The sequence below is a fragment of the Gadus chalcogrammus genome, chromosome 16 (assembly GCF_026213295.1).
Source record: "Gadus chalcogrammus isolate NIFS_2021 chromosome 16, NIFS_Gcha_1.0, whole genome shotgun sequence".
Lineage (NCBI taxonomy): Eukaryota > Metazoa > Chordata > Actinopteri > Gadiformes > Gadidae > Gadus > Gadus chalcogrammus.
Genome location: NC_079427.1, coordinates 20656078 through 20683044, shown reverse-complemented (window position 1 = coordinate 20683044; position 26967 = coordinate 20656078). Strand labels below are relative to the sequence as shown.

The window sequence follows — 26967 nt, the reverse complement described above, 5'->3', positions numbered from 1 at the left end:
ATAATAATTATAACAATTTATGCTAGATTTGTGTACTTGATATTTTTTTCTTTGGCCCATGTCACACTACTCTTCTGAGTCTTCTGAGACCCATCTACATCAACATGGCAACAGAAGCCATGTGAATACGCAGGACTCTGGTTTTCTGCGCATGATTTCCTCCATAAAGGCATGCTGCAGGCTACAGGGCTGTACGCAATGTCCTTGTTGTTTGTCTCGTAAGCACTTGCTGCGAGGCTGTTTCACTGTCACCAACGACCTGGGGGGGAGGGGGGGATTAGTATTGGTGGGATGAGGCTTGCAACGCCGGGCCATAGGAGATATCGCCGCCAACTAGCCTGGCTATTGACGGACGAAGCTCAATCGTAGATTGCACGTTGTTCTGGGGAGGCTGCTGTCATTTTCTCTAGACCCGTGATCGACGGGCCTAGTTCAAATTACTCTGCCTGCCGCTGCTTCCCTGTCGTCATTGTGTTAAAACAGCCAATAGCGTGCCAGGGGGAAAAGCCAGCCTGGTGATTGGCTCCCGCAAAAGCGAATCGGAAGCAGAAAAAGGAAAACAGAGGATCCGAGAAATGTTACCTTACATGATTCCTTCAATGCAAACGTCAACCAATGTTTTTAGGAGTGTTATTCGGCTGAGCCATCCTATGATGCGTGTGTCGCTGGCATGAAAGTTTAACAAGCACATACGACATCTGAAGGCGACGCCCCAACATGAAGGGCCGCACTGCACACTTTCGATTGGTTCTGCAAGGCAGGTTTTCCTTTTACTGTAATTGATTCAACCCAGTTTTTGCAATGTTACCTGGGAGGTTTTCCTCAGTATCTAGTTGCGCCAAGCATTTAGAGAGCCGAAAGTGTCGGCTCTCTAAGAGCTGAGCCGTAAAGTGTCATTAATTAACACTTAGTATAAAGTATTTTATTTAACAACTGAATATTAGTGTCTGAATAGTCACTGAAGAGCCTTATCCAATGGGCTTCTAGGAGGGGGGGCATCATTAATAATCAATCAAGCCTCAAATGCTCAAATGTGATTATCTGTAGACAATAAACCTGGCCATCCATGAAGCGTCTTTATGAGCTCATCTCTCTTCACGAGGCTGTGCAGGCGTGTGCCACTGTCAGGGGACACCGCTTGTCGTCCATTTGTGTCTGATCATTTTCCATTGTTCTACCTTTTCATTTGTTTGGGGTAAAAAAATACACGCTATCTCTTTCTTTCTTCTTTTATTATGACCTCCCGCCTACTGCCAATACTGCCTCTTACCCCAGTGCTCAATATAGCACGCTCAGGGGCCAGACACCCAGCATTAGCAGTGTTTACAGCCGCTAACGTTACTCCTGGTAATATATGGCTGGTGTCACAGCCTAGCTGCACATCACTACTCCAAAGGGCCTGGAGGAGATGGAGTAGGAGGAGGAGGAGGAGGAGGAGGAGGAGGAGGAGGAGGAGGAGGAGATGGAGGAGGAGGAGGTGGAGGAGGAGATGGAGGAGGAGGAGGAGACAGAGGTCTGAGGGAGTGAGAGAGAGAGAGAGATAGGGGAGATGAAGTGATAAAGTGGGAGGAGGGGGGGAAGCTTAATCATTTTTTGTTTTCAGGGTATCATGGTGCTATAACTTTAATATGCATGTAGCTCTCTCGCCCCAAAAACACACACACTTCAGAAAATACAGCCCTGTACCGCAAGATGAAAAGGGGCTGTGTGTGTGTGTGTGTGTGTGTGTGTGTGTGTGTGTGTGTGTGTGTGTGTGTGTGTGTGTGTGTGTGTGTGTGTGTGTGTGTGTGTGTGTGTGTGTGTGTGTGTGTGTGTGTGTGTGTGTGTAGGTGTGTGTGTGTGTGTGAGTAACTGTTTTTAGTTGCAATTTGCAGTGTTTCCAAAAGTATATAAGGGTTAGAATCTAATAAGGACAATATGTGTGTTTTTCCTCATAAAAAGGTGATCTTGAGTTAGCATCATAAAAATGGGATATGTACAAGGATGATGGCAATAATACACACAAACCCGTAGCTATCTTCCTGTGTCCTCTGCTCCCATTCTGTTCTTCAGTTCATTCAGCAACCCTATTCTATCCTTTCTATAACTCCAATTATTTCCGGTAATTACTAAAAAAGCAATTACTGAAGCACTCTTATCTCCTATAATACCACATCTTACACTAAGCAAATAGTAATGGCTTTAACCGTTGCATTTCCTATTTACGGAATCAAACAGCCCTTAACTGACATCAGTATTGTTTCTGTTGACCTCACTCTTGGTTGTCTGATATAATCTTAACATTGACCTTCTGCTGGGCATAAATGGCTGACCTATAAACACCAAAGCGTAGAAAACAAAGGATCCAGCTTTGCAATATCCTTTCTGAGCAATCCAAGTATTTGTTGGCCAGCAGCATAATGACGCTTGTAAAGTATATCTCTACCATCTGAAAGCATTTTTAATGAATAACTTAATTAGTTTTATCCATGGTTCTAAAGTCTGTTATCATGGCCATTAAAGGCTGTTCATTCGCTTTAGATCACATTCGTCACAGGTGGGGAGTCAAAGTTTCAGCATGTTGACGCTTGTGAGGATGGGATGTGGTTTGGACTTTTCTCCACCATCTTCCATTTGACATTTTATGTTTGTAACATGGTTGCATTATTTATTATTGGATGCCAGAAGAGTCTCAAAAGCCTCATAAAATATCAAGACACTTAAGACCAGAAATATTATCAATAGTGTTTATGTGTGTGCAGCATGGTAGAGAATTACAAACAAGACACAATCAACATCCATTCTTTGAATCAATTATGTAATTTGTCATGATTAGCATACATTATTGTCGCTAGAGAAGTGAGATTTGAGCACAATTTGCAGGTGAGTGGAGAAAGTTCCAACCCTTATTAAAATTAACCTCAGGAGATTAGGTTTTAATAATTACAGATGACAATATTTGCCTTTCTCCATCACAGAAACATCAGCCTTGACTATAAGATTTTAAACTCAACGGTGAAATATTATATATTGTATACCATAGAACAAAAAATGAATTAACAGAAATCTGTCCATGCATCAGTTACTAGGGATCTCAGGTTTTATCTCCAACAAAACCTTAACCGTCAGATGATGTTTCCAAAGATATGATTGCGATTGAACCAATACTTTTAATCCTGTACAGACAAAAGCCCTGCCGTTGCATTAGGAAACTCCTGCAACTGTCTCCTCCTCTCATCCAGTTTAAACACATTAGCATTTTCGGTCCACGTTACAGTATATGATCTCCGTATCCGACCTAACAGACATCCATCCCAACAGACATATACCGCAAGGAGGAGGTGGTGGAGGTCACCGCCGAAGGGGGCTCCGTCTCAAGCCCCCGCTACCCCAACTCATACCCCCGCAACCTGCTGTTGTCATGGAAACTGGTGGCGCCGCCCGGCTGCCGCTTGCACCTGGAGTTTGACACTCGCTTTGGCCTGGAGGAGTCCGAGAACGGAGTGTGTAGGTGAGAAAGACCGGAGGGTGGTGGATTAGCATGTATATCTACCTTGGCCGATGGCGGTTGAGATGGGTCAGCTCTATAACGGTGCACACAGTTGTTAGGCCTGTGTGACACAATGGCCGACATAAACTAAAGGTGGCGCTGCATGCACTTTATATTTTTAAATGCAAAAAGAACTGCTATTGAACGGAAACAATAAATATTCATATCGGTATCAACCTAAAATAGCGCTTAAATATCCAGTATCATCCTTGGAGCGCTATTGCAAATGGTTGCTCCGTCTCCTTTGTTTCCGCGCCAGATTGGGAGGTGGCAGCTTTGGGGAACCAGAGAAAGAGAGGAATTAGAACAGGAGTGAAACTAATGGAGATAATGAAGGGAGGGGTTAATAAAGTGCAGGCTCCGACAACGCATCGCTATCAAGAGATGTGGAAGGAGACAAGAGGCTTAGCCATGTGATGTAAAGCCTTGTTAAATGACAGATGGAGAAAGTTTTCTTTTTGTTCGGCGAGTGGTGCTCGGAGTTCGTCCTTGAGGTTTAGGAATGAGGCGGGGGTGAGAGATTTTAAAATCTCTGTTTGCGATTCAGCTGTCTTTGTAAGCACTTTGCCGTGAAGTCAGAGAGAGGAGGAGGGGGGTGCAGGGGGGAGGGAGGGTGAGAACAGAGCGAGAAAAAGAGGTGTGAGACAAGAAGGTAAGGTGAGTTAGGAATGTGTTTTGTGTATTTGCGGGTATGTACATGTGCGTACGCGACGTGTGTGTGTGTCTAAGTGTTTGTGTGTGCTTGTGTGCAGGTGAATACCCGTGCGTGTGTGTGTGTGTTTGTGTGTAGGCCTCATCAGGTTCACTGAGCAGGTCTGCCATAGCAGGCTGCTGTTAAAAGCAGCATTTTAAAACAGGAGACCATCTTTTAATGTCTCGCTCATCTCTATCGCACGGCCGTCCCCCGCTGCTTCCTCCCCGGCCCCCCTCTGATCCGCCACCGCCTTCTCCCCGGCGGTCCCCCTCTTTCCCCAGGTATGACTTTGTGGAAGCGGAGGACCAATCGGAGACCAGCACCATAAGTTGGGGTCGGTGGTGTGGCCAGAGGGCTCCGCCCAGTCTTAACTCCAAAACCAACACGCTGAGGGTCACCTTGAAGTCTGACGACTACTTTGTGGCCAAGCCGGGCTTCCGAGCGTACTACAGCTTGCTGGTGAGAGAACCGCCGCGCACTGAACACACGCTGAGTCCCGTGACCACACGCAGACAGAGAATACCTCATGCTTGCGTACGCAGGTGTATTGACGCAGTATACACACATGCTAAAGCACAGGATATGTCGTCGTCTCTGTGTGTGGTCCAACAGTGAATGTTTACGAGAGAGAAAAAAAAAAGGGACTCACCCGGCCTCACAGATGCAAAATAGTTTGTGTGTTTGTGTGTGTTTGTGTGTGTGCGTGTGCGTGCGTGTGCGTGTGCGTGTGCGTGTGCGTGTGCGTGTGCAGTGTTTCCCATACATAGACCAATGTGTGGCGCAGCGCCACAGAATCAACACCGAGCGCCACAAATTGTTTTTTTTTTTTGAGATTTTGAAATATAAATATCGTTCAGTTCATTCATCTCCGCATAGCACTCTTTCTCCCTGTCATTCTCATTCACACACGCACACACACAGAGACAAGCGCGCATACATGGCAATGGTGCGCGGGTACACTACCACTTATTGGATAAACCCGTGGCGTATCACTGATACATGCACACGCACTGACAGTGGAGTCGCCCGCTCTCCTCTCAATGCGCCTACAAAGACAAACCCAAGCGGGATATCTGCGATTAATGTGAAATGCGGTTATAGTTTATATATATTATGGTGTTAGACCCCCAGGCCGTTCTGCCGGCGATTTTAATTCGCTCTGCAGCAGAGGCTGGAGATCGGGAAGCTCGGGAGGTCTCCCGGTGGGCCGGTCCACTTTGAAATGTTTTTTGTGCGAGATTGCTCGATTACGCGAATGAGCAATCGCGAAATGCCCCCTCCCTGGCTGGACTCCGAGAATGGAGGAACTCAGGAGAAAAACCCTGAGTCCTAGATTGGCAGAGGACACACTCTCGGTTGGGATCAGTTTCAAACGACTCCCAGAGATGGAAAGTGTGCCTTTTGCCTCCAGAGTATCCGTGGGGCTCCGGGTGGAGGTTGATGAATGGTGATGGATCGGAGCTGGTGATGAGGGGGGCCGCATAGCAGATGAAGAGGTTGGCCTACCTTGTTCTCCTCTCACTCTCCCACCTGACAAAAGGGGTCGAGATGGGTGGACAGGCTACAGAAGGAAGGGAGGGAGGGAGAGAAAGTGTTCTTTAAAAGGCTGTCAAGTAGGGGGATAAGGAGATTATCTTTGTCATGCTGTCAGTTGGAGGGAGGAGGAAGACAGACCTGTTGGACGTTGAAGGTGATATTTTGCAGCTTTATAATCATGGAGGGAGGGTAGGTTAGAAAATGGATGTGCAGAAGAGGGTGTGTGTGTGTGTGTGTTTAAAGAAAAAGTGCGATAAAACCGTGAGATGTTTCGGTAACTTCCACTGGGAGGACGGCTGCTGGTTAGTGCAGATCAAGGACACAGGAAGCCCAGAGAGAGAGAGATGGAATAATCGGTGCTTCCCATTAGCAACACTCTGTTACTGAGGAAATGGAGAGAGAACATAGAGAGAGCCGGAGAGCGAGAGACCGCCACACAGACAGACTGACATAGATATGGTTGGGATAAAAACCTAAGGTACTGTAAACAGTGCAACATTGTGAGACGTTGAGATATTCAGTCGATCTGGCCATCTCGACTAGCGTCGCATGCCGTTCACACTGCCCGGGGCCGGTTCTCATTTCCCACCGGGCCCCAATGCTCAGAATGTGTGCGCAAAAAACGGTATACATTCATTCATGTCTCTGTAAAATAAATCGACCACTCGCTTTCAGCCAGAGATTATGAGAGCTCATTACACTGACGAATACTGTGTGTGTCATTATTCAAATTTGCGCTCCCTATCTCTCTTCATATTTGTCCCTTTCTATCTTTTCCTCTTTGCCTTCCCAATCGGGCATTCCTTCTCATGTGCCTCTAACCAGTTCAGGACAGGCATGAGTGTACAGAGGGAGAGAGCTAGAATCAGAGAGAGAGAGAGAGAGAGAGAGAGAGAGAGAGAGAGAGAGAGAGAGAGAGAGAGAGAGAGAGAGAGAGAGAGAGAGAGAGAGAGAGAGAGAGAGAGAGAGAGAGAGAGAGAGAGAGAGAGAGAGAGAGAGAGAGAGAGAGAGAGAGAGAGAGAGAGAGAGAGAGAGAGACAGAGCGAGAGAGACGTACTGCCTATACAGGCAGTAGCACCATTAGCAAGATGTCCACCTCTCTCCACATTATTCTTCTCATCAAATCTTCTGCACCTGCTCTTTTTCGCTCTCCCAATTCCTTTAACACACACACGCTTTCCCCCCTGCTGCACTGAAGCGGTGTATGTGGTCCATTTACACTGTTTAATTTGTTCTCTCCAGAGCCGTCGAGCCAATAGACGAAACGAGATGTAGGGGAAGAGCGAGACACAGAGAGAGACACAGAGAGAGAGAGAGAGAGAGAGAGAGAGAGAGAGAGAGAGAGAGAGAGAGAGAGAGAGAGAGAGAGAGAGAGAGAGAGAGAGAGCCACACAGAGTGAGAGACACAGAGTGAGAGACACAGAGTGAGAGACACACAGAGAGAGAGAGAGAGAGAGAGAGAGAGAGAGAGAGAGAGAGAGAGAGAGCCACACACGCAGAGACAGAGAAACACAGAGAGACTGACAGACATGGAGAGAGAGCGACAGACACAGAGATAGAGAGGTAGACAGACATGGAGAGAGAGAGCGACAGACACAGAGATAGAGAGGTAGACAGACATGGAGAGAGAGCGACAGACACAGAGATAGAGAGGTAGACAGACATGGAGAGAGAGCGACAGACACAGAGATAGAGAGGTAGACAGACATATTAGGTTGGAGAGACGGATAGAGAGAAGAGATAAATAAAGTTCATAACATTTAGAGCAAGAGAGAGCGAGACGGAGGGATAGAAAGAGACAAGACAGAGAAAGGGAGAGATAGAGAGAAAGGGCTATTAGTGAGTTCATTTGATAATGTGTTGAATGCAAAGTAGATCAAGAAGCCAAGACAGAAAAAGGAAAATGATATGGGTTAGGGTTTAAATGGAAAATACTAATCCAATTTAATCAAATGTTATTTGGTCTTTAAGACGCCACGCTATCTTAACAAGGGACCTTTCTTTGGATCACATAATAATGAAGGCAACTGATTAACACACACACACACAGAATACCACCTGCATCATTGTAGCCTAAGCACCGGATGTGAGGAAGTAAGTGGCATAACTCTGGATCTATGGAAGCACTGAACTTCCAATGACTCACTTGATTATACAAATACAAAGCAGGGCCATGATATTCTCAGAGCCTTTTCTCCTCAGAGCTGTAATCTGCTACTACTCATATAGCACTCTGCTGGAGTAATCCCTAGTATAGAGTATCCATTGTATATTTCATATTTGTTTTACTGATATTGATTTGAGTCATCTACGGCAAGGATCCTGTGGGGTTCCCTAGATATTCCGCTCTCCTCCTGTATGCGGAAACCTTATCTGGGACTGGCTCAGGTCCTGGAGTAACATACTCCCCAGATTCCCAAAATACCATTACGTTTCGAATGAAAGACAATGACAATGTTCTCTGGAAGAGAGAGCATCTAAAGAGGTATTTCCTGTCCCGTGAAATACCGTCCCACACGGGGAACTACTCACCTGTGACTATATCTGTACGGTATGATTTCATATTTTATGTGTATGTATGAGTATGTGCAGAATTTTTTTATTTGGTTCGCAATAAAAATCACGATCCAATCCATTGATTCAAAATAGCATTAGCAAGGAATAGTATATACTCATCAATATCAACTTCAAAATGCACATTTAGAACGTAAAAGAAAAGTAATATTATGCAGTTTGGAAGAAGCACTGTAGGGATTCATATCAGTTTGTTCCGTGGCTCTATGGCGGAACAGTTGTGGGGCCATCGTTTTAGGTGGACTAGGGCTTCAATGGCCGTACAACCAGGGCCTACCTAGACACATTAAGAGGGCCGTGGGAACTGGATCTTCAGTGTCCTCTGTAGGATCCCAGATGTTTTGGAGACGTGCGATGCGACCATACAAGGAAGGAAGGGCAGGCATCTGTAAACAAGCACACATGAATAAGCTTTCTCTCCCGCCCTCTTCTCTCAGAAACCCTCTTTTATTCTCTCACTTACAGGAACCTTTCTGACCTCATTCCCATCCGGCCTGGGGCCTTACCCACTTCAAAGGCACTGTTACAACTGTATGCGTGTGTGTGTATGGAGCTGTCAATGTACTCAATTTAATACCCTTAAATTTAGATGCGCACGCACGCACGCACGCACGAGTGTTGCTAGTGTCTTGAAGTGGGTAAGGCCCGATCTACTGCTCACTGCTGAATGATGGTATTTAACATTGTGAGTGTATGAGTGTGTTAGTATAAAGGTGCGTTTTTATAATATCCACATTTGTTTCTGTTCTTCATTGCATCACATCAAACTGCACTCCTCCATTCCAAGTCTTACACAGACACACACTTGCGTAAAAAGGAAGAATTTCATTGTATGACTAAGAACATGTTTCTTATTGGGCATATGACAATAAACAATTGAATTGAAACATCAGAGACACACACACACACACACACACACACACACACACACACACACACACACACACACACACACACACACACACACACACACACACACACACACACACACACACACACACACACACACACACACACACACACACACACATATTGGCATGCTGCAACCAGCTTTCCCGTCCGCACCTGAAATTGAAAATTCTTGGGGGGATTTTGCCGTTGTTCAGAGTCCAGGGGGCAGGCACACACCTGTAGGATCAAGACACAGACACACACAAGTACATACAGAGACGCACCAAAGAGGTGTGTTTGTAAGAACATGGTGAGTTATCTGCTTCATCACTACAATTTCAGTAGAGTAAGCCTGCGCTGTCACCCACTGAGAACACGCTTTTTGGAAGATGCAATGTTGTCTGATGACCCATGGCAGCTGGTGGCTAGATCAGGAAATAAGTGTATACGAAGAATATACATCCATAGACAAATATTGTTAATAACAACTTGGTTATGGTCATTTCATTTTGATGTCGTTGTCAGTATATTTGTATTATTAGACTTGTTTGTTTCTACATTGTTGTTATTTATTTTAACTTGTTTTTCCCCGACCAGCACGACACCCCCCCCCCTGAATCCATAACCAACTGGGAGGCCGTGACCCTGCCAGGGTCGGTGAGTCACACACAGACACACGCACACACACACACACACACACACACACACAGATGTAGTTCATAGTAATCATTGCAGGTTGAGTAACCATTCTTCAGGCAGTTTAGATTTGCTATTCGCGAGAGTGTTTCACTAATAAGGCCCACTGCCCACTAATCCTGGATATTTGACATTCTCTCTGGTTGAACACATTGGGTCTCCATCCATAAAGGATATGAGGAATGGCCCTTCATAACCCTTTCCACTACAAGCCATTGGTTTTCATTCACAAACGACAATCCTAACACAAATAATAGGGGATGCTACCTAATGATTTGCTTTCAGCACCGAGCACATTTCTCCAATGCTACATTTCCTTCAATACACATATGGCCACGTACACACCGACACACCAGTAATAATGATAACATATGGTGTTTTTATACGGAAGCACACACATTTGCATACCCCGTTCTGTGTGTGCGTGTCGATGATATGTTTCCGTGACATATGTAATCATTATAATGTGTGTGTGCCTGCATGGATGGATGGTAATGGTGCATGTGTGTGACAAGGAGGGGATTTTGTTTAGCGTTAGCTAAGGATGTATTCCAGTGCTTCCTTTGCCTCGCGTTCAAACACCAACCGCTACCTAAGAGTGAAACATGTGTTTGCACACGCATTCAGGAAGATGGCTCATCCAAACACAAGAAGAAGCATTAACTGAGGCGAGGATTTACTCCGCTATAGTGCTATATATGATTCGATATTTTTTAAGAGCCATGAGCGCATTTGAACCAGACGAGTTTATATTTTGACAGCGCATTCGCAGTCTCCGATGAGAGGATGCATGACCACATGAATTTCAAACTTCAAATGGCTCAGTTTATGGCCAAATAATATGGCCTAATCCAAGCATGGAATCGCGTTTTCTTCTACAACTTCAGAAATACTGAATCCTCATGTAAATTTCAGCAAAGAAAACTTAACACACATATGATATTCCGTCATGTGGCCGCAACTGTGGGTCTATTAATGATATGCGGCAATACATTGAACAAACATCGTTTCTTACCATTATTGTATAAATTATCGTTATCGAGTTGTGTTCCTAATATGCATGTGTCCCCCCGTTAATATACATTGCCATGGACTGTTTTATGCGTTACGTGTTTAGTTTGCGTGTCTTTAAACAGATGGATGCAAACACGAGCGCCCTCATTTATTCATTCTTTTACACATACACACACGTGTGCCTGCAGCCATTCACAATTTTAACACTAACTCGCGGTAAAACTATGTTTTCTCACGTTCAAATACTCATCAATCCTCAAAGTTATGGGCTTGTACACGATGTCTGTGTCAAGAAAATATGTGTTTGCTGTACGGTGTTTGCAGATGCATTGATTTAAAAGTACAAATTATTACCGCTGTATCAGCTGTTCTTTCCCAAATAATTTAACCAACGTTATCAATTACCCTACAACGAGATTTAGTTTTGGAAGGCTGGGATATTTGCTCTAGTTCATTATTGATATTATTATTATTTTAATGCATCGCATAGCCTACGACAGTGTTCATTCATGCAGCCTCTATGGATGTCTTTTTCTCCACAATCTACATCATCATATTTAAATTAGGCAAATAATTTGCATGTCTGTGCTATGCATAGCCTACTAGTGTGTAAGCTTATGTTGCAGTTCCGACCTGCCATGGTACGTCAAAATAGCAACAGCAACTGTGCTATCCGCTAGTGCACTTAGACCAGGTATTTTGCAGTAAGATAGCACCATGTATCATTTGCGCCGGAACACGCCCCTGCTTTTCGCCGACACGCCTCTCAGGGGGCAGGTTAAGTGGCGCGAGTTTGTTGCGGGGGGAAATCAGCTTTGCGCCGGGTGCAGTCTAGCAACGATACATGCGTCAGTGTAGAAAGTCAATTGCGCTTGATGCAAGATAGGGCCCAATGATCCTAAGTGCTTTATTTTCTGAGGTTACCTCCTGCGATGACGCCTAGAAGAGCCAAATGCTTCATCTTAGGGACGGCCTAATGTAGAGGTTACCTGATTGGTAATGTGTCGAAGAAGACGTTTTTAGAGACGTTGCATCTTTGACAAGCTTTAAATGAATGCAATACCTTGAAGATTCTGATTCTGATGCAGGCAGACAAGTAAGCAGTCAGGCCTGTAGATGGTTAGATGGTAAGCAGGCAACAGGTGCTTTGCAGGCCAACAAAGGAGTTTAAATCTCCCCAAAAGGGTTAAGGTTCAAAGAGTTGAACATTAACCCTATAAACTACAGCCTTTTCCAAGTATTAAAGCGGAAAGGTGCGGTTAAATTAATTCAACGTAAGTATTCAAGGGCAAATAGTACAACAGTAAATCCTTCCAACATCTTCCAATGTGTTCCTTTGTCAAACAAACTAGCTGACCGAGGCCTATGCTTTGAACCCACTTTATTGTTTCTTTTTGCCTGTCAAAATAAGTGTCTCTGGACCTCCCTTCGTCACTTTACTTCGTCCAGATTCACTTCGTCCCATCGTATATGGACTACATTTTTTCCAAAATACAGTCTGATTATCCAATAGCATTGTCTAATATTAAATCAATCCATCAATCGATCAAAGTTGATCCTAGAAGGTTAAAAGACAATTTCTGAAATGTTTGCATAGTGCACATCGTAAGTGCTTATTGGAGACAGTGGTAACTACGGCCACTTTGATCTGATGTGGACCGCATGGTGACTGAAGCTCCTCAACCTGGGCCCTCTGCAGGAGCTGGCCGCCGACCAGACGGCCGGCACCCTGCAGCCCTTCTCCATAGAGGACCTGGACCGCACCATCGCCGTGTTCGAGACGGTGGAGCAGCTCCTGCAGAACCTGAACCCAGACACCTGGAGACAGGACCTGGACAGCATCTACACCCAGACACACCTGCACTACAGGTCCAGGGCCTACCACCTGGCCAGCAGGCACAATAAAGGTACCGTCGATACAGGACAACGACGCAGCTGCTGCTGGCTATGGTACAGCTTCAGCGAGGCGGAAATCAAAGTCAAGGATTCATCTTTTACAAGGGAGCCACTGGGAGATAAACTGCAAGCTTGTTTGATAAATTATAACAAGAATCACACAAAGGGCTCTGTGTGTGTGTGTGTGTGTGTGTGTGTGTGTGTGTGTGTGTGTGTGTGTGTGTGTGTGTGTGTGTGTGTGTGTGTGTGTGTGTGTGTGTGTGTGTGTGTGTGTGTGTGTGTGTGTGTGTGTGTGTCTGTGTGTGTATAAGTGTGTGTGTGTGTGTGGGTGTCTATGTTTGTCTGTAAGTGTGTGTGTGTGTTGAAAGGGCCAACTTAATGTGACTTTGAGGCTGCACCATTTTGTACTAGTCAGTTCTTAAGTCTGACAAAGCACATCCCTATTTGCCCAGGTACAACAGTTGATAGTGATTCTGCTTCAAAACCAAAACTGTCTATAGCCTTGTCTTTAATGAGTACATTTCCTCTCCTTCTCGTCGTCTCATCTCAAACTCTCAGCTGAACGCTCTCTGTTCCTAAGTAAATATTTGAGCTTGGCAATTCATCTGTCTCTGTTTGTTTGTGTGTGTTTGTGTGTCTATGTGTGCGGAAGGCATTTTCTTCTGTGTGTGTGTGCATTCAGGTGTTTTTGCATGTGTGTGTGTGTGTGTGTCGGTGTGTGTTTGTGTGTGTTTATGTGCTTCTGTGTGTTTTTTGTGTGTGTGTGTATTTGTGAGTGTGTGTGTGTTCATGTGCTACTGCGTGTGTGTGTGTTTGTGTGTGTGTGTTTGTGTGTGTGTGTGTGTGTGTCTCCATATGTGGTGTGCACACAAGGTGTGAGGCAGCCTGCTGTAGCATTGCTGTGTGTGATGCGGTAGCGCTAGGTGCTAGCTGCTGCAGCTCTTCCAGTGTAGTGCTCCCTAATTGGAAATTCAACCTGTGCAGCAGAGCAGCAATATACCACAGTCAGCAAGCTTGCTTTGTTTTCATTAACACACACACACACACACACACACACACACACACACACACACACACACACACACACACACACACACACACACACACACACACACACACACACACACACACACACACACACACACACACACACCCAGCTAGCTGGCCCTTTTGTTTACATCAAATACAGTCAATTGGGAATGCAAGCTACACTGTTTGAAACACACACACACGTACATCACCATGATGCAGTATAAACACATCATACACACACTGTGACACACACCAGCCCAATAACAAAATGGATAGCAGGAGAGAGAGATTGATTATCCATCCAATGTCTGTCTCACAACAAAAAGAAGGAGAAGAGAGAGAGATGATAGAGGGGGACAAAGGTGTGGATGGATGACTGAAAAGAAAGCGAGAGGTAGAGACAGATTGACTATCCATCCACTATGTCTCTTTCTCTCACAGTTCCACACCACTGCATCCTGGAGATTGCACTTATTCACAGACACACTGCAAAAAACACACACACTGTCAGACATCGCCTTAAGCACTACCCATGGATGCACACGCGCACACACACATTTGTGCACGTGGACGTGTACAGTGTTATGGGAGATTGGGACGAGCCCCCCAGTCAGAGTGCATGGAGGAGGAACAAAATGTTGGCGTAAAGCACCGGTCCAATGACTTTTGTATGAAACCCAGATGTTTGAGTCACAGGGAGGGAGGGACGTTCACACTGAGGAAATACTCAGGATGTGTTCAGCCTCCAGGCGATGGCCAGGCCGGTCTGCGGCTCTGATCCCTTAGGTGTAATAACCTGGAACCACTGGAGGTATTTAAAATTTAAATTGTGTGTCTTTGAAATAGGCTAAACTATGTCAAAGCAGAAGGTAAGTACCGCTCTAGCCTTTACAGAGTAAATTGGAAGGGCGGCAGGAGATAGGTTTCCTCTCTATTGGGGAGGGTTATAATTCATGTTTCAGACATGTGGGTGTGATGTATGGGACTCCATGTGGTAAAATGGACAAACACACTCACACCCACACACAGACTGGTGATCCACACACAAAAACCTTGTTTTTATCTTTCACCCAGCACGGGCTGCAGCATAACACATGCTTGAAAACATACTGCCCTGTATCCCACTGTGAAACCAGAAGAACACACCTCCAAGTCAGCAAACACAGTCAATAAATATGCCCCAGCAGAAAGTCAATTGAACCACTTAAATGAAACCATAATCAAGTAGAGTCAATATGGATAAAGCCAGCACTCTGACCTACAGCCCCACCTCACACACACACACACACACACACACACACACACACACACACACACACACACTCTACACACTCTACACACTCTACACACTCTACACACTCCTCTCTCTCTCTCTCTCTCTCTCAAAAAAAATATATGCATAGACAATATTACTTCCAGAAAAATGTATTGATTATCAATGCTGTTTGGTTTCACCTGGACACTCTTTATGTTCAGCGCAATCAGCCCTCGGCTATTTTTCTATTTAGCACCATAAACTACACTGGATCTCATACGATCCTGAATCCTTTGCTGCTGGACGATGAAAACGTATAGCCATTGAGTTTCAGAAGGGGCCTCAAATGTGTCTTGTGTTTAGTGGTGTTTTTATATTCGGGTTAGTTCCACTAAAAGTGAGACTGACTTATCGACGGATTACCAAAGGCTGTTGGTTACACAGAGAAGCAACACTTTTTACCGTGGAAATCTATGTTTAAGACAGTGTGGAATGGAGCCTTGGACTGATCCTGAGCTGATAATGACTAGCATGGGGTAATGATAGAAGAGATGATTTGCTATCTAAAATCAATAAGTGGACGCCCATTCTGTTTGCCTCTCTCTCTCTCTCTCCACAGCTATTGAATTATCAATTACGGTGCTCGGAATGATTGCACGATCTGTTCTACCATAATTTAGTAAGAAGCCAATCTAACTATTGCCTTGAACATGATTTTTCACTCAGGCAATATTGCAGTCTTCTATTTATAATCATACAGACGCTGCTCTCTTCAGGCAATTCCAGTTGCATGATAATGGCGTGTCTCTATCTGAAATAGATATTGTGTTCCAGCTCCATTACATCTCTGTTGTGTGTACTACTTAGCACATTTGCATTCAAAATTATTTAGTACATCTGTATCACATTTGAATACGAGGATATGCGAACACAAAGTGAATACATGGACATCAATGAGGACAGGTTTTGTGCCAGCCTATACATCTAGACATTGGGGAAATGAACCCAGAACCTTTCAGCTGGGACTCAAACACCCAAGCCATGACAACACCATGCCCCCTCTCTCCCTCTGGGATTTGTATTAATATGCGATGCACCGCATCAGTTGACAGACCATTGACACTGTCAGGATGTGCATATGTCTTATTCATCATCCGTGTGACCCTTAAATCATTTGCAAATCGGTTACGATTGCGCAGCAAATAAAAGCAGGCTACTCGTGTGGGTCATTATGTGCAGCATGATGGCAAGAGGGAACACTCCTGACAATACAATCAATCTCACATCCATTGATTGTCTCTCTCTCTCACTCCTGGCTCCCTATCTGTACATCTCCAAGCCGTGCCTCCATTTCTCTCATCCGCAAACACATGCTGCAGCTGCTTTGTAGACTACACACCGACTCACACATTGACACACAGACACGTACACACTGACACACACACACAAACACACCCGCACTTGTACACACACACACAGACACATATACAAGGACACAGCCTCCCCGACACTTATCCAGCACCATCAGATGACATTCATGTCATTTGGCGGACAGCATTCTATTATCAATCATCAAGCCATAAAACGTTTGAAGTACGAAAACAAACATTCAGCAAAAGCAGCCCAAGTGGGAATCAAACCCCTTACCGCAGCACTGGTGAAGCCATGCTCCTCCCCCATTTACACTACCCTTGATACAATGTGAAGCTTTGAGATCTGCACCATTAAGAGTCAGACATCAGGCCTATAGCCTGATTACTCTTCTACTCTTCGACTCCTTCTACCCTTGTGGCTTTGTGTCACTGTCTTTCTTTGACCGTATATCTGTAAATCCCAGCCACTGCACCACTCCTTGGACTCTCCCTCGTGCCACCTCCATGGTTTCTCAGGTCTCCCCCCAATCGTCCCCCCCCCCCCCCTCCCCCCCGCTGGTCCTCAACAGATCCACACAGACACCCACCACCACCAGCAGTGCTAAGGTCCGGTCTTCGGTGATTGCACTCGTCCTCCCTCACTTCCCTCTCTTCCATGTCTCCCCCCCCCCCCCCCCTCCAGTGGACCTGGACCGTCTCTACGACGACGTCCGGCGCTACAGCTGCACGCCGCGCAACCTGACGGTGAACCTGCGCGAGGAGCTGCGCGCCACCAACGCCGTCTTCTTCCCCCGCTGCCTGCTGGTCAAGCGCTGTGGCGGGAACTGCGCCTGCGGGACGGCCGACTGGAACAACGGCTGCACCTGCCAGGCGGCCAAGACCGCCGTCAAACTGCACGAGGTGAGGGGGGCGCACGCGCGGATACACACAAAGATACATGCTTAAACACAAACAGAGAGATACACACTCACTCAGTTACACACAGACACAGATGTACACTCACACACAGATACACACTCTCACAGATACACGTACACAGACATAGATACACACTCACACACACACACAGATACACACACACACAGATACACAGATACATACACAGATATACACTCTCACAGATGCAACTCACACACACAGATATGTACTCACACACACAGATATGTACTCACACACACAGGTACACACTCCCTCAGACACATCTGTTCATTCTTAGTGTGCACATGATAACAACAACATACACACACACACGGACTAACACACACACACACACACACATACAGATGCACAAGACCAAGGATTTAGCTGAATGAACTAGACGGTAAGAAACAGAAACTATAGAATGACTGAGATAAAAGCTAAACATGGAAGAGGATGGACGAGGAGGAACCAAGAGGTGTACCTGGAGGAGGAAAGGAGGGGAGTTGATCTTAGCATGAGGCGGACCGAGGTAAAGAACAGGAGAGAGGAAGGAACGGGGGAGAGGAGGGAACAGGGGAGAGGAAGGAGCGGGGGAGAGAGGAAGGAATGGGAAAGAGGAAGGGAGAGAGGGAGGAACGGTTGAGAAGAAGGGAGAGAGGAAGGGAGGAAGGAAGGAATGGTAGAGAGGGAGGAACGGTTGAGAAGAAGGGAGAGAGGAAGGGAGATAGGAAAAAACGGGAGGGATGAAGGAACGGGAGAGAGGAGGGGAGGCAGGAGGGGACGGGAGAGAGGGAGGAACGGTGGGGAAGAAGGGAGAGAGGAAGGGGGGTTCGACCGAACGAGGGGAACGTTTGAGGGAAGGTGAGGTTGGTGAGCCGAGCAGTGCATCGGCGATGGAGCAACAATGCACCACCGACCTCTCTCCCTAATTATCTCTCCCTCTCTCTACCCCCGCAGCCCTCCCTCTCGTCTCCCATGACCCTCTTCCCCGTCTCTCCGTCTTCTCTTCCCGCCTCCGTCTCTTGTTTTGCATTCAAATCCCCTCCGCTCTGTTCTCAGAGTATTACTTTGTAAGCGCCTCCACATCAGTCTCCTCCTCATACTCTGTTTTCCATCCCTTACTCTCCCCTGCACTGGCGCCCATTGTTGTTTATCTCCCCCTCCTCCCTCCGCATTTGTCTTTGTTCTGTCATGGCTTCATTATAGAGACGGTGCAAAGGGGGCTCATCTGGGGCCCTATCTGGGCTCCTTGTTCTTCCTCTGCGTCTTCCCTAGTACTTTGAACATTACAGCTCGGAGAATCAAAGAGAACCAGGATTGAGGTCAACGTGATGAAGGAATGTGGTGACCGTTGTGAGTGGGAGGAGAGAGAGGGAGAGAGAGAGAGAGAGAGAGAGAGAGAGAGAAAAGGGTGTGTGTGTGTGTGTGTTTGTGTGAGAGAGGTTGGGCTCAGAGAATCCGCAGCTATTTCCCCGGCAGTAGGGCACACCGGGTTAAGCATCCACTTCCCCGACTGACCAAACCCCTTTACAAACACATCATTATTCACACCAATGTTTCGCTTCTCCAATGCACCAACATAAATCACCAGGAGGTGGGCTGCCATTTACCGGATGATTACATTGCATCAGTTGTGTTCGAATTAGTCTGTTTTGTTGTTGCTCGGTTTTCAGTTTTTTTTGTTACCAACTACCTTGAAAGTACTCTGACAGAGGACACTGGGGCGGTGGGATTAGTCACTCCAGATGATTAAACATCCTTTTTGATTTATGCTATTACATTTTCTTCTTGCACTGCCTTGGCGTTGGACGGAATCATTAGAATGAGTCAATAGTGTCCCCTCTATTAGCTTTTCCTTGGGTATTCTTGTTAAAATCCCATTTTTTAAGATAGTTATGGATTCTGCCGCCTTGCTGCATCGTCAAGGTATAATGGGCCAGAACGCCTGGCCGTCGCACACATCAGATAATCTTAACGGTATCTGGCATGATAATCTTTAATATATGCACATTGATATCGCAGTGATACACTCCCAGACCGTGGCCGGTGTTGCTCAGCTTATGGCGGTGTATTTCAAAGACGCGGCCCTGATAAACATGGCAGAATGCAAGACTAAAGGAATGGAAGGAATTGCAGCCCAAGCACTTTAAGCTGTTGGTTCAGGGGTATATTGAGTAATGGGTCACAAGCAAGGAATAAGGTCCTTGGTCGTAACCATGGACACCAAGTCCAATGCATCATCCTCTCTCTCTCTCCTTACCTTACCCCTTACTCTGATAGGTCTACATCCCTTGTGTATACTTTTTAGCCTTGCACCTGAAAACCGTCAATGCAGATAGCATTGATATCTATCTTCACTTCCCTCTCTGCCCATTATATCTATCATCCATCCATCCGTCTATCAGTTATCTATCCATCTATCTCCCTCCATCCATCCGTCTGTCCGTCCTGCCGTATATCTACCTATCTATCTACCTATCTATCTATCTATCCATCTAGCTATTCCTCCATCTCTCTATTTAACCCTCGCCTAGTATCTCTCTGGGTAGAGGCCTACTTAGCATACATATATTACTTTTTCCACATCTCTTTAGAAGAAAGCCAACTCCCATGTTTGCCTGTGAGCTATTGTGTCTGCGCAGTGCACCATGGCTCTCCCGGGCGGTTCCGAAGCCTTTGATATTTGCAACAGGCGTGGTCCATATACACCATACAGCACATGCCTGCATCCCCCAACCCCCACCATGAAGAGGGGACTCAGCTTCCATACGAGGCCGGGTCGGCTTAGCTCAGGAGGTAGAGCAGTTGCCTCGTAACCGAAAGGTTGCTAGTTCGATCCCCAGCTCCTTTTAGCTGAGTGTTGATGTGTCCCTGAGCAATACACGTAACCCTAACTGCTCCTGACGAGCTGGCTGTTGTCTTGCATGGTTGACTCTGCCGTCGGTGTCTCAAAAGCGCGTATTAACCGATGTACGTCGCTTTGGATTAAAGCGTCTGCTCAATGCCCTAATTGTAATTGCATGCACAGCAGCCCTGGCGCCGGAGAGCTGCGCTAGGGATGGTGATGATTAAGATTGGGTGATGGTGGAGGCGTCAGTGGTGGTGGGGCAGGGTAATGAGGATGATCTTTGAGGAGCCAGTGTTGGTGGATGTATTAAATCTCCTGGTGAATATGGTGGGGGGTAGGATGAGGATGGTAGTAGGGGGTGGACGGGGTTTTGAAGCGATGGCCCTGATGCAGATTTAGGGTTACTGCTGCACCAGGGGATGGGGTTAGTGATTGACTGTAGAGGAGATTGAGCTGTAACTGGGGCGGCATGTAGCTCAGGAGGGAGAGCGCCTTGGCTGGGAGCTGGAAGGCTGCTAGTTGGTCTATCGAGATGTCCCTGACGTGCTGGCCGTCGCCTTGCATGGTTGACACCGCTGTCGTGTGTGAATGTGTGCATGAATGGGTGGATGTTAGGCAATATTGTAAAGCACTTTGAGTGGCCACTGGTTAGAGACAGCTAAATATATAAATATAGTCCATTTACCATTTACCATTTGACTGCATGACATTGAAGTCAGAAAGGCTCTGGACGTGGCCTTGGTAGGGGACCAGAAGAGAGAATCTCACAAAGGCGGGAAGAGGAAAAATAAGTTGGACTAACATGACACAACATGCAGTCAGGAGAAGGTTGTTGCAGGCCAGGTGTGGACATTTCAGTGTGTTCGAGAGATCAGGGAGTCCCTCCACTAGTGTCTGAGCTTTTGAGCGTACTGTTGATTAGCGTCCCTAATCAGCTTCCCTTCACCTGAGACAGCAAAATGTGGACCTCAGGGGCCTGCACTTAATGTAGTGGTAATTACTTTTTTGAAAAGGCACCTTAAGGGCGACGTCTAGGTTTGCGTCTGACTGGAACAGTCCATTTTGGAACCAGGCTGGGCCGCTGGCCCCTGCATTGGTACTACCCTTCATAATTACTGGTCAGGGGTTGGCAAGGTGGACTTGGATCAGATTCAAGCAATAACCTGTTGACCTGTGAAATTAGATGTTCTTCTTATGGGCCAATTATTCCTATGCTGGTCGCCATCCATCCACACACACACACACACACGCGTACACACACACACACACACACACAGTCTGGACATGTGCAGTCCAATCGCATGCCCCAGATCAGATGGCTTTCCATTGGATTCATTTGTTTCAATTTCTTTCTGGTGTGCATGACTGTGATTGCTGGGCGTTGGAAGCGAGACAGAGGGTTATCCAGTCTCTGATTTCCCCAAAGCCCCGACGTCAGCACCCTGTTGGCTAGGTCCCTCAATCACACCGCCTGGAGCTGTCCTGGGGAGAGGGTTCCTGGGGGTACCTGCAGCTGGTTTAAGGAAGGCGGTTACCCTCAAATGTAGAGGGTTCAATAATGCCTCATTCCTGAGATAATGGCCCTGATATTGCAGCTTGCGGGGTGACACATGCATGCACACACACGCGCACACACACACACACACAGACAGCTGAGATATTACACCTAATAAGTCTCATCAGTGCACGAGTCATGTATAACGGACAAGATTGAAGATCAGATCATAAGTAATATGCAGGAATGTAACTTATCATTATTGCAAGAGTGGTTCAGTATATTCACAAAGCATGTGATGTGTAACCGTTTTTTGTGTTGCGGTGAGGACGGGGAGTGAGAGTGGTACAGAGACTCCCGTTCCCCATTAGATATTTGACTCTTCTGGCTGCCTTTCGTTCAGCACCGGCTCTATTGAGCCACAGTTCAAACACTTTTCTTCTTAGGTTGAGTACACCCTCTTTATCCGTTGACACGAGGCATTCACCACCGACTAATGACCTACAGGTCGAGCGGCATGGTACGCACATCACAGTACTGGAGTTACTTCGATTTTCATATTCGCTAACGTTATTCGGGTTTTGTACGCTTTTTGGGGGCTAGTTCCCCATTTGAAATTCACAAAGGTATCTTGTTAAAAGATAACACGTCTTTCCACTGGGCCGGGATGATTATAAAAAAATCGCAAATGGATCAATGGCGACGGTTGGTTAATTACCGCCTCAGCTGAATTTCTAACGCGTTTTGAAACAAAAAATCATTACGCCCAATCAAATGGCTTCAGGGGGCATGGGGGATGGACCTGCCCAGCGCGTTACAGTGAGTCAAGAGGCTTGTGTCTCTCATCAGCACTGAGCAGAGTGTGGCGCTGGCTGTACCGTCTACCGTCTATGAGACCGGCACCGACACTCTGGCTTCTGCTACGCTCTGATCCCCATGCTGCGGGATCACATTTGCGCCATGCTCAAAGTTAATTCATGTTCAACTCTGACCCCCACTGGCGCTGACCTCCCAAAGTGTGTACCAATCACAGACCAGGTTTATGGTTTACCCAGGGCGTGGGTTTTCAATGGCTCCTTGGGCCGAGATTTAACCCGTTTTTCTTAGATTTGCCCTGGTTGGCTGAGGGCGTGATCCCATCACATGCTGCAGTGTGTGTGTTTGTCAAGAGTTTCTGTCGAGGATCTGAAACGAGAGCTGTTTCCCTGGAAGTCAGGTATTCATTCCACAGCTCTATCCTCCACATGAGACATTATTCTTGTGAATTATTATATCTAAACTGTGGAAGCTAATCTCTCAAAAAGGAATAGTAACAATATCAATAATTCACTGCATCTAGACCAAAGATGGACCCAGTTATCCCTGCTTAGCTTCCAAAGAGATCTCTGTGAGGTGGATGGCCACAGTGCTGGCTAAGGGGATTCTGTGTGTGGGACTGTATGACTGTATGACCTGACTTATCTCTCTGGCCCCGCCCTTCTGTCTGCCTGTCTCCTCGTCTGGCTGTCTGTGCTCCAGGTGTTGAAGTACGCTCCGGAGATGAGGTCGTCGGGGAGCCAGCGGAGGCCCCGGGTCCGTTGGGTCATCGACGAGATCTTCCTCACACACCACGAAAAGTGTCACTGCGTGTGTCCCTCCAGACCCCCTCGCTGAGACCCTCCGACCCACGCCGGCCGATCACCGCACACACACATGCACACACACACACACACACACCCCACACATACCTTGGACTTCTAACTGGCTAGGTTTTGTTTTGTCCGTTTTTTTCTGTCGCTACAGCTACAGCATGTGCTTGTTACAACTTGACTCCCACGTACAGGGGAGTGAATACATCTATGCAACCTGACTGACATACTAGAGTATACACCATTCAAACGACAGGCAACCCAACTAAATGTACATGTAACGGCGTTGTCATCTGTTCGCTCACCGCACCTTAGGTTCAAACGTTGTGAAAGACCAAGCCAAAAACAACAACAGCCCAATACACTGTAGGGCTGTTCGTCCCAAATACAGCCGACAAACTGGCCTTTTAGTACCACTTCAACTGTACATTTTGTTCCAAGTGTAAAACTTGAACAACTCGAACACTTGAACTTGGCTGTTGACATGAGTTAAGTGAAACTTTTCCATTAGCATGTGTGTTTCCCTAAGCCATGTGTTGGAGGACCCTGTGTTCCTCGTGGTGTTGTGCGTGTGTGTACGGCTGCGGGAGGGTTGGAGGCAGTGAGAACCCAAATAACACTTCATGCGAGTCGGGAATCAGGCTAAACCAAACCCTACGCCCCCTCGCTCACGCAGCCACACAGGAACACGCCCGCACACCCCCACACACACACACACACACACAATGAGCAGCCCCTAAGGCCTTCCTGCTCCCTAAAGACAACAAGCGTATATTTATATTGAACTCTTTCCTGCGCCGCTTTCTCTGAAGTCCTCTTTGTGTTTTCCTCTGTTTTTACTGATAAAGGGGTGTTGAAACGCAGAGCCCCCAGCACACTACTCCCTGCCTCCCCGCCCTATCCCCTTTCCCCCTCCCTCTCTACCTCTCTCTCCCTCACTCTCTCTCTCCCCCCTTCCTCGTCCCCCTCTTTTCCCGTTTCCTTTGCCGTCTCCTTCCACTTGACACCCTTCCTTCCTACGTTTCCTTCAGCGACTGTGACGGCAGAGCGCTGTAGAGAGCGGTGCCCACCACCTGTTCAGACCCCCGCCCTCCGACACACCCGATTGGGACCCTGGAATGGGGCTCCAGGGTCCCAATCACAGCTTCGTCCTCCCAGCCAGGGACACACCGGCAGAGTGTCCCGGGCCAGGCTGAACTCAAGCAGAATGTGAAGCCAGGTCATCTGAGGGCCAGACTACCAAACGTCATGCTTTGTTTTCTCCTGAACAACACTTTAAAAAACAGCCAGAGGTGGTGATGTTGTTGTTGTTGTTGTTTTCCCGACACCCAACATTCTTCTTAAATATGCCGTTCCACAGAGAACATGCCGCACATTCTGAGGCACCGATGTGATTAATACTTTAGAGTCTGTGTGTGTGAATGTGCCAGCACCTTTACATCCTGTGTAGTTTGATCAGCACATTCCATGGTGGCATGCGCCAAAGGGACATTCCTCTGTGTTTATTATTGTCCTGTGTGTTTCCATGCCTCTGAACCCCATTGTGTGACTGTCAAGTCATTTGTTTTTTGACGTGCGCTATAACATTCATTTTCAATAACACCACAGAATTCTATGCACAACATTGCAAACATTTTCATTCCGTGAAAGCATGAAAGAAATGTCCAACCTGCTTTCACTGTATTCCGTTAGTTAACCACGTCAAAACTGCCCTCTTTACCATCATTATTTATTGTTTCTTTCTTTGTTATTTTCATATTGGCTGTTTGTTGTTTTATAAATAAAGCATTTCCAGCAGCACCGTTTCCATTGTTTTTAGTGTTGTTTACTTTGACAAACGACCATTGGCAGGTGTTAACTTCTGTTGTCCTGCATCCCACAGCAGATGTGGACTGTTTGCAGTAGAGCAGGGTACTGATATTGAACTAATGAGCAGGAGGGGCGACTGACGGAGAGAAGGTTAGAGTGGAAAGATGAAGAGGAGAGGAGTGGGAGATAAGATAAGAGTAGGCAGAAGGAGAAGAGAGGAGTGGGAGTTAAGGTGGAGTAGGCAGAGGATGGAGGGCATGCTAATGATCAGTACACTGAAGGTCTTTCAATCTTCTTGTGTCCCTCTTTAACTCGTCAAAACACACGCCACATACTGAGCACACAAGTCACCATAGAAACTAGAGATCCGCTTTTGACAAGTGTTCTCATCGCAAAAGTCAACACGACTCACCACCAAGTCGTGTTGTCAAAGTCCACTAAAAATAGTTCCTTGTGCCCACCCGATCAGAACACTGCACCGCATCGCCCGGGAGAAACACGTAGGCATCGAAGAAAGATCAGAACATTAGGTCTTCTTTTTGTTCAGTTTATCTTTTTCTACGTGAATATTTTGGTTTTACTTTAGTCAAGCAATAAAATGTAAATGTTCTGCAGAGAAAAAGGAACCAGACAGATGTTTGTTTTTAATCACTTCTTCGTTTGGATCAACAACGATTATGACTAAGCTGGTTACATATATATATAAAACCAAAAAGAATAAATATGTCACTCCCCCACTTTTGTTTTCTAAATATCAGATCTAAGATGTATGTAAAAAATTCTGTTGCTGCCCACTTTGTGAAAGCTTCCCTATCAGCATCATGTACATCAATTGTCTCTCTGAGGATGCTTAGTAAATGCTGTTTGTTTTCCAATGGTCATGTTCCATTAAACCTATTATGTTACTGTCAGGACAAGAAATTAATTATTTGCCAACAAAGTTCATCCTGGTCATTAGAAGTATTGATACAAATCACAACACACAAGCATCAGTATAACGATTACATTGATTGAATCAATGTAGTGTTTTAGTATAAATTATAATATATATTATGATATTGTCTTCAACTGCATAGCCATTTCCTGTACCAGTGGTTATCGCGGCTGCACTTCCTGTGTCTTTATATTAAGACGCCAGTCTTTGCATTACAGTCCAGTGTGTCACCACTTCAAGTGGCCATCCCACCAGCCTGACAACACAAGGGTCAGATTTGGAGGTAGGAAGTCAACAAACCAATCATCCTCAAGGCTTAAAAAAACCCACATATGTCTATTTCTGTGCCTTAAAGGGCGATGGACAAACTAATTATGAAATAAACGATAATGAAAGAACCAGAAGCACATTAACCGCAAAGTGAATGATGAGAAGGACAATAAAAAGAGTAGTAAAAGTGTCAAACAGAGGAGGGAGGGAGAGAGAGGACTGGGATGCACTTCTCTGGATTGTTTTTTTTCCGTAGTCTGTTCGCAGCGCCTTGTAGCTCACTTGTCTCGAAGGCGAACACATGAACAGGGCAGCAGATACTAGGTCAGCATGCTTGGTCCCGTACACATGGGTTTTCTAGGAGATTCATTTTAAAGCTTTTCCCTCTTACAACGATGCACTTACAACATATGTCGTTAAATATTGAGTATTTTGTTTTGTTTCTCTGCCCACACTCTCTTTACTTTCCCATATCTCTTGTTTATACCCCCGTTTGGTCTTGTTTTTTCCACAATGTTTTCATTTATTTTCCCTTCTCTCTGACCCCAAGTTTTTCCTATTCATCACATAGC

General features: G+C 46.2%; 1 protein-coding gene across 1 annotated transcript in view; it reads left to right on the top strand.

Annotated features, from left to right (window-relative positions):
- pdgfd (platelet derived growth factor d) overlaps positions 1–25179 on the top strand; it is a 49671-nt gene extending 24492 nt beyond the window's left edge. The window contains exons 2-7 of the mRNA XM_056611551.1: positions 3301–3490; positions 4505–4682; positions 9822–9881; positions 12634–12841; positions 17173–17390; positions 23273–25179. Of these exons, the coding sequence (XP_056467526.1) occupies positions 3301–3490; positions 4505–4682; positions 9822–9881; positions 12634–12841; positions 17173–17390; positions 23273–23407 (989 nt within the window). The 3' untranslated portion in view covers positions 23408–25179. The remainder of the gene's footprint in view (positions 1–3300; positions 3491–4504; positions 4683–9821; positions 9882–12633; positions 12842–17172; positions 17391–23272) is intronic.
- The last annotated feature ends 1788 nt before the right edge of the window (positions 25180–26967 follow it).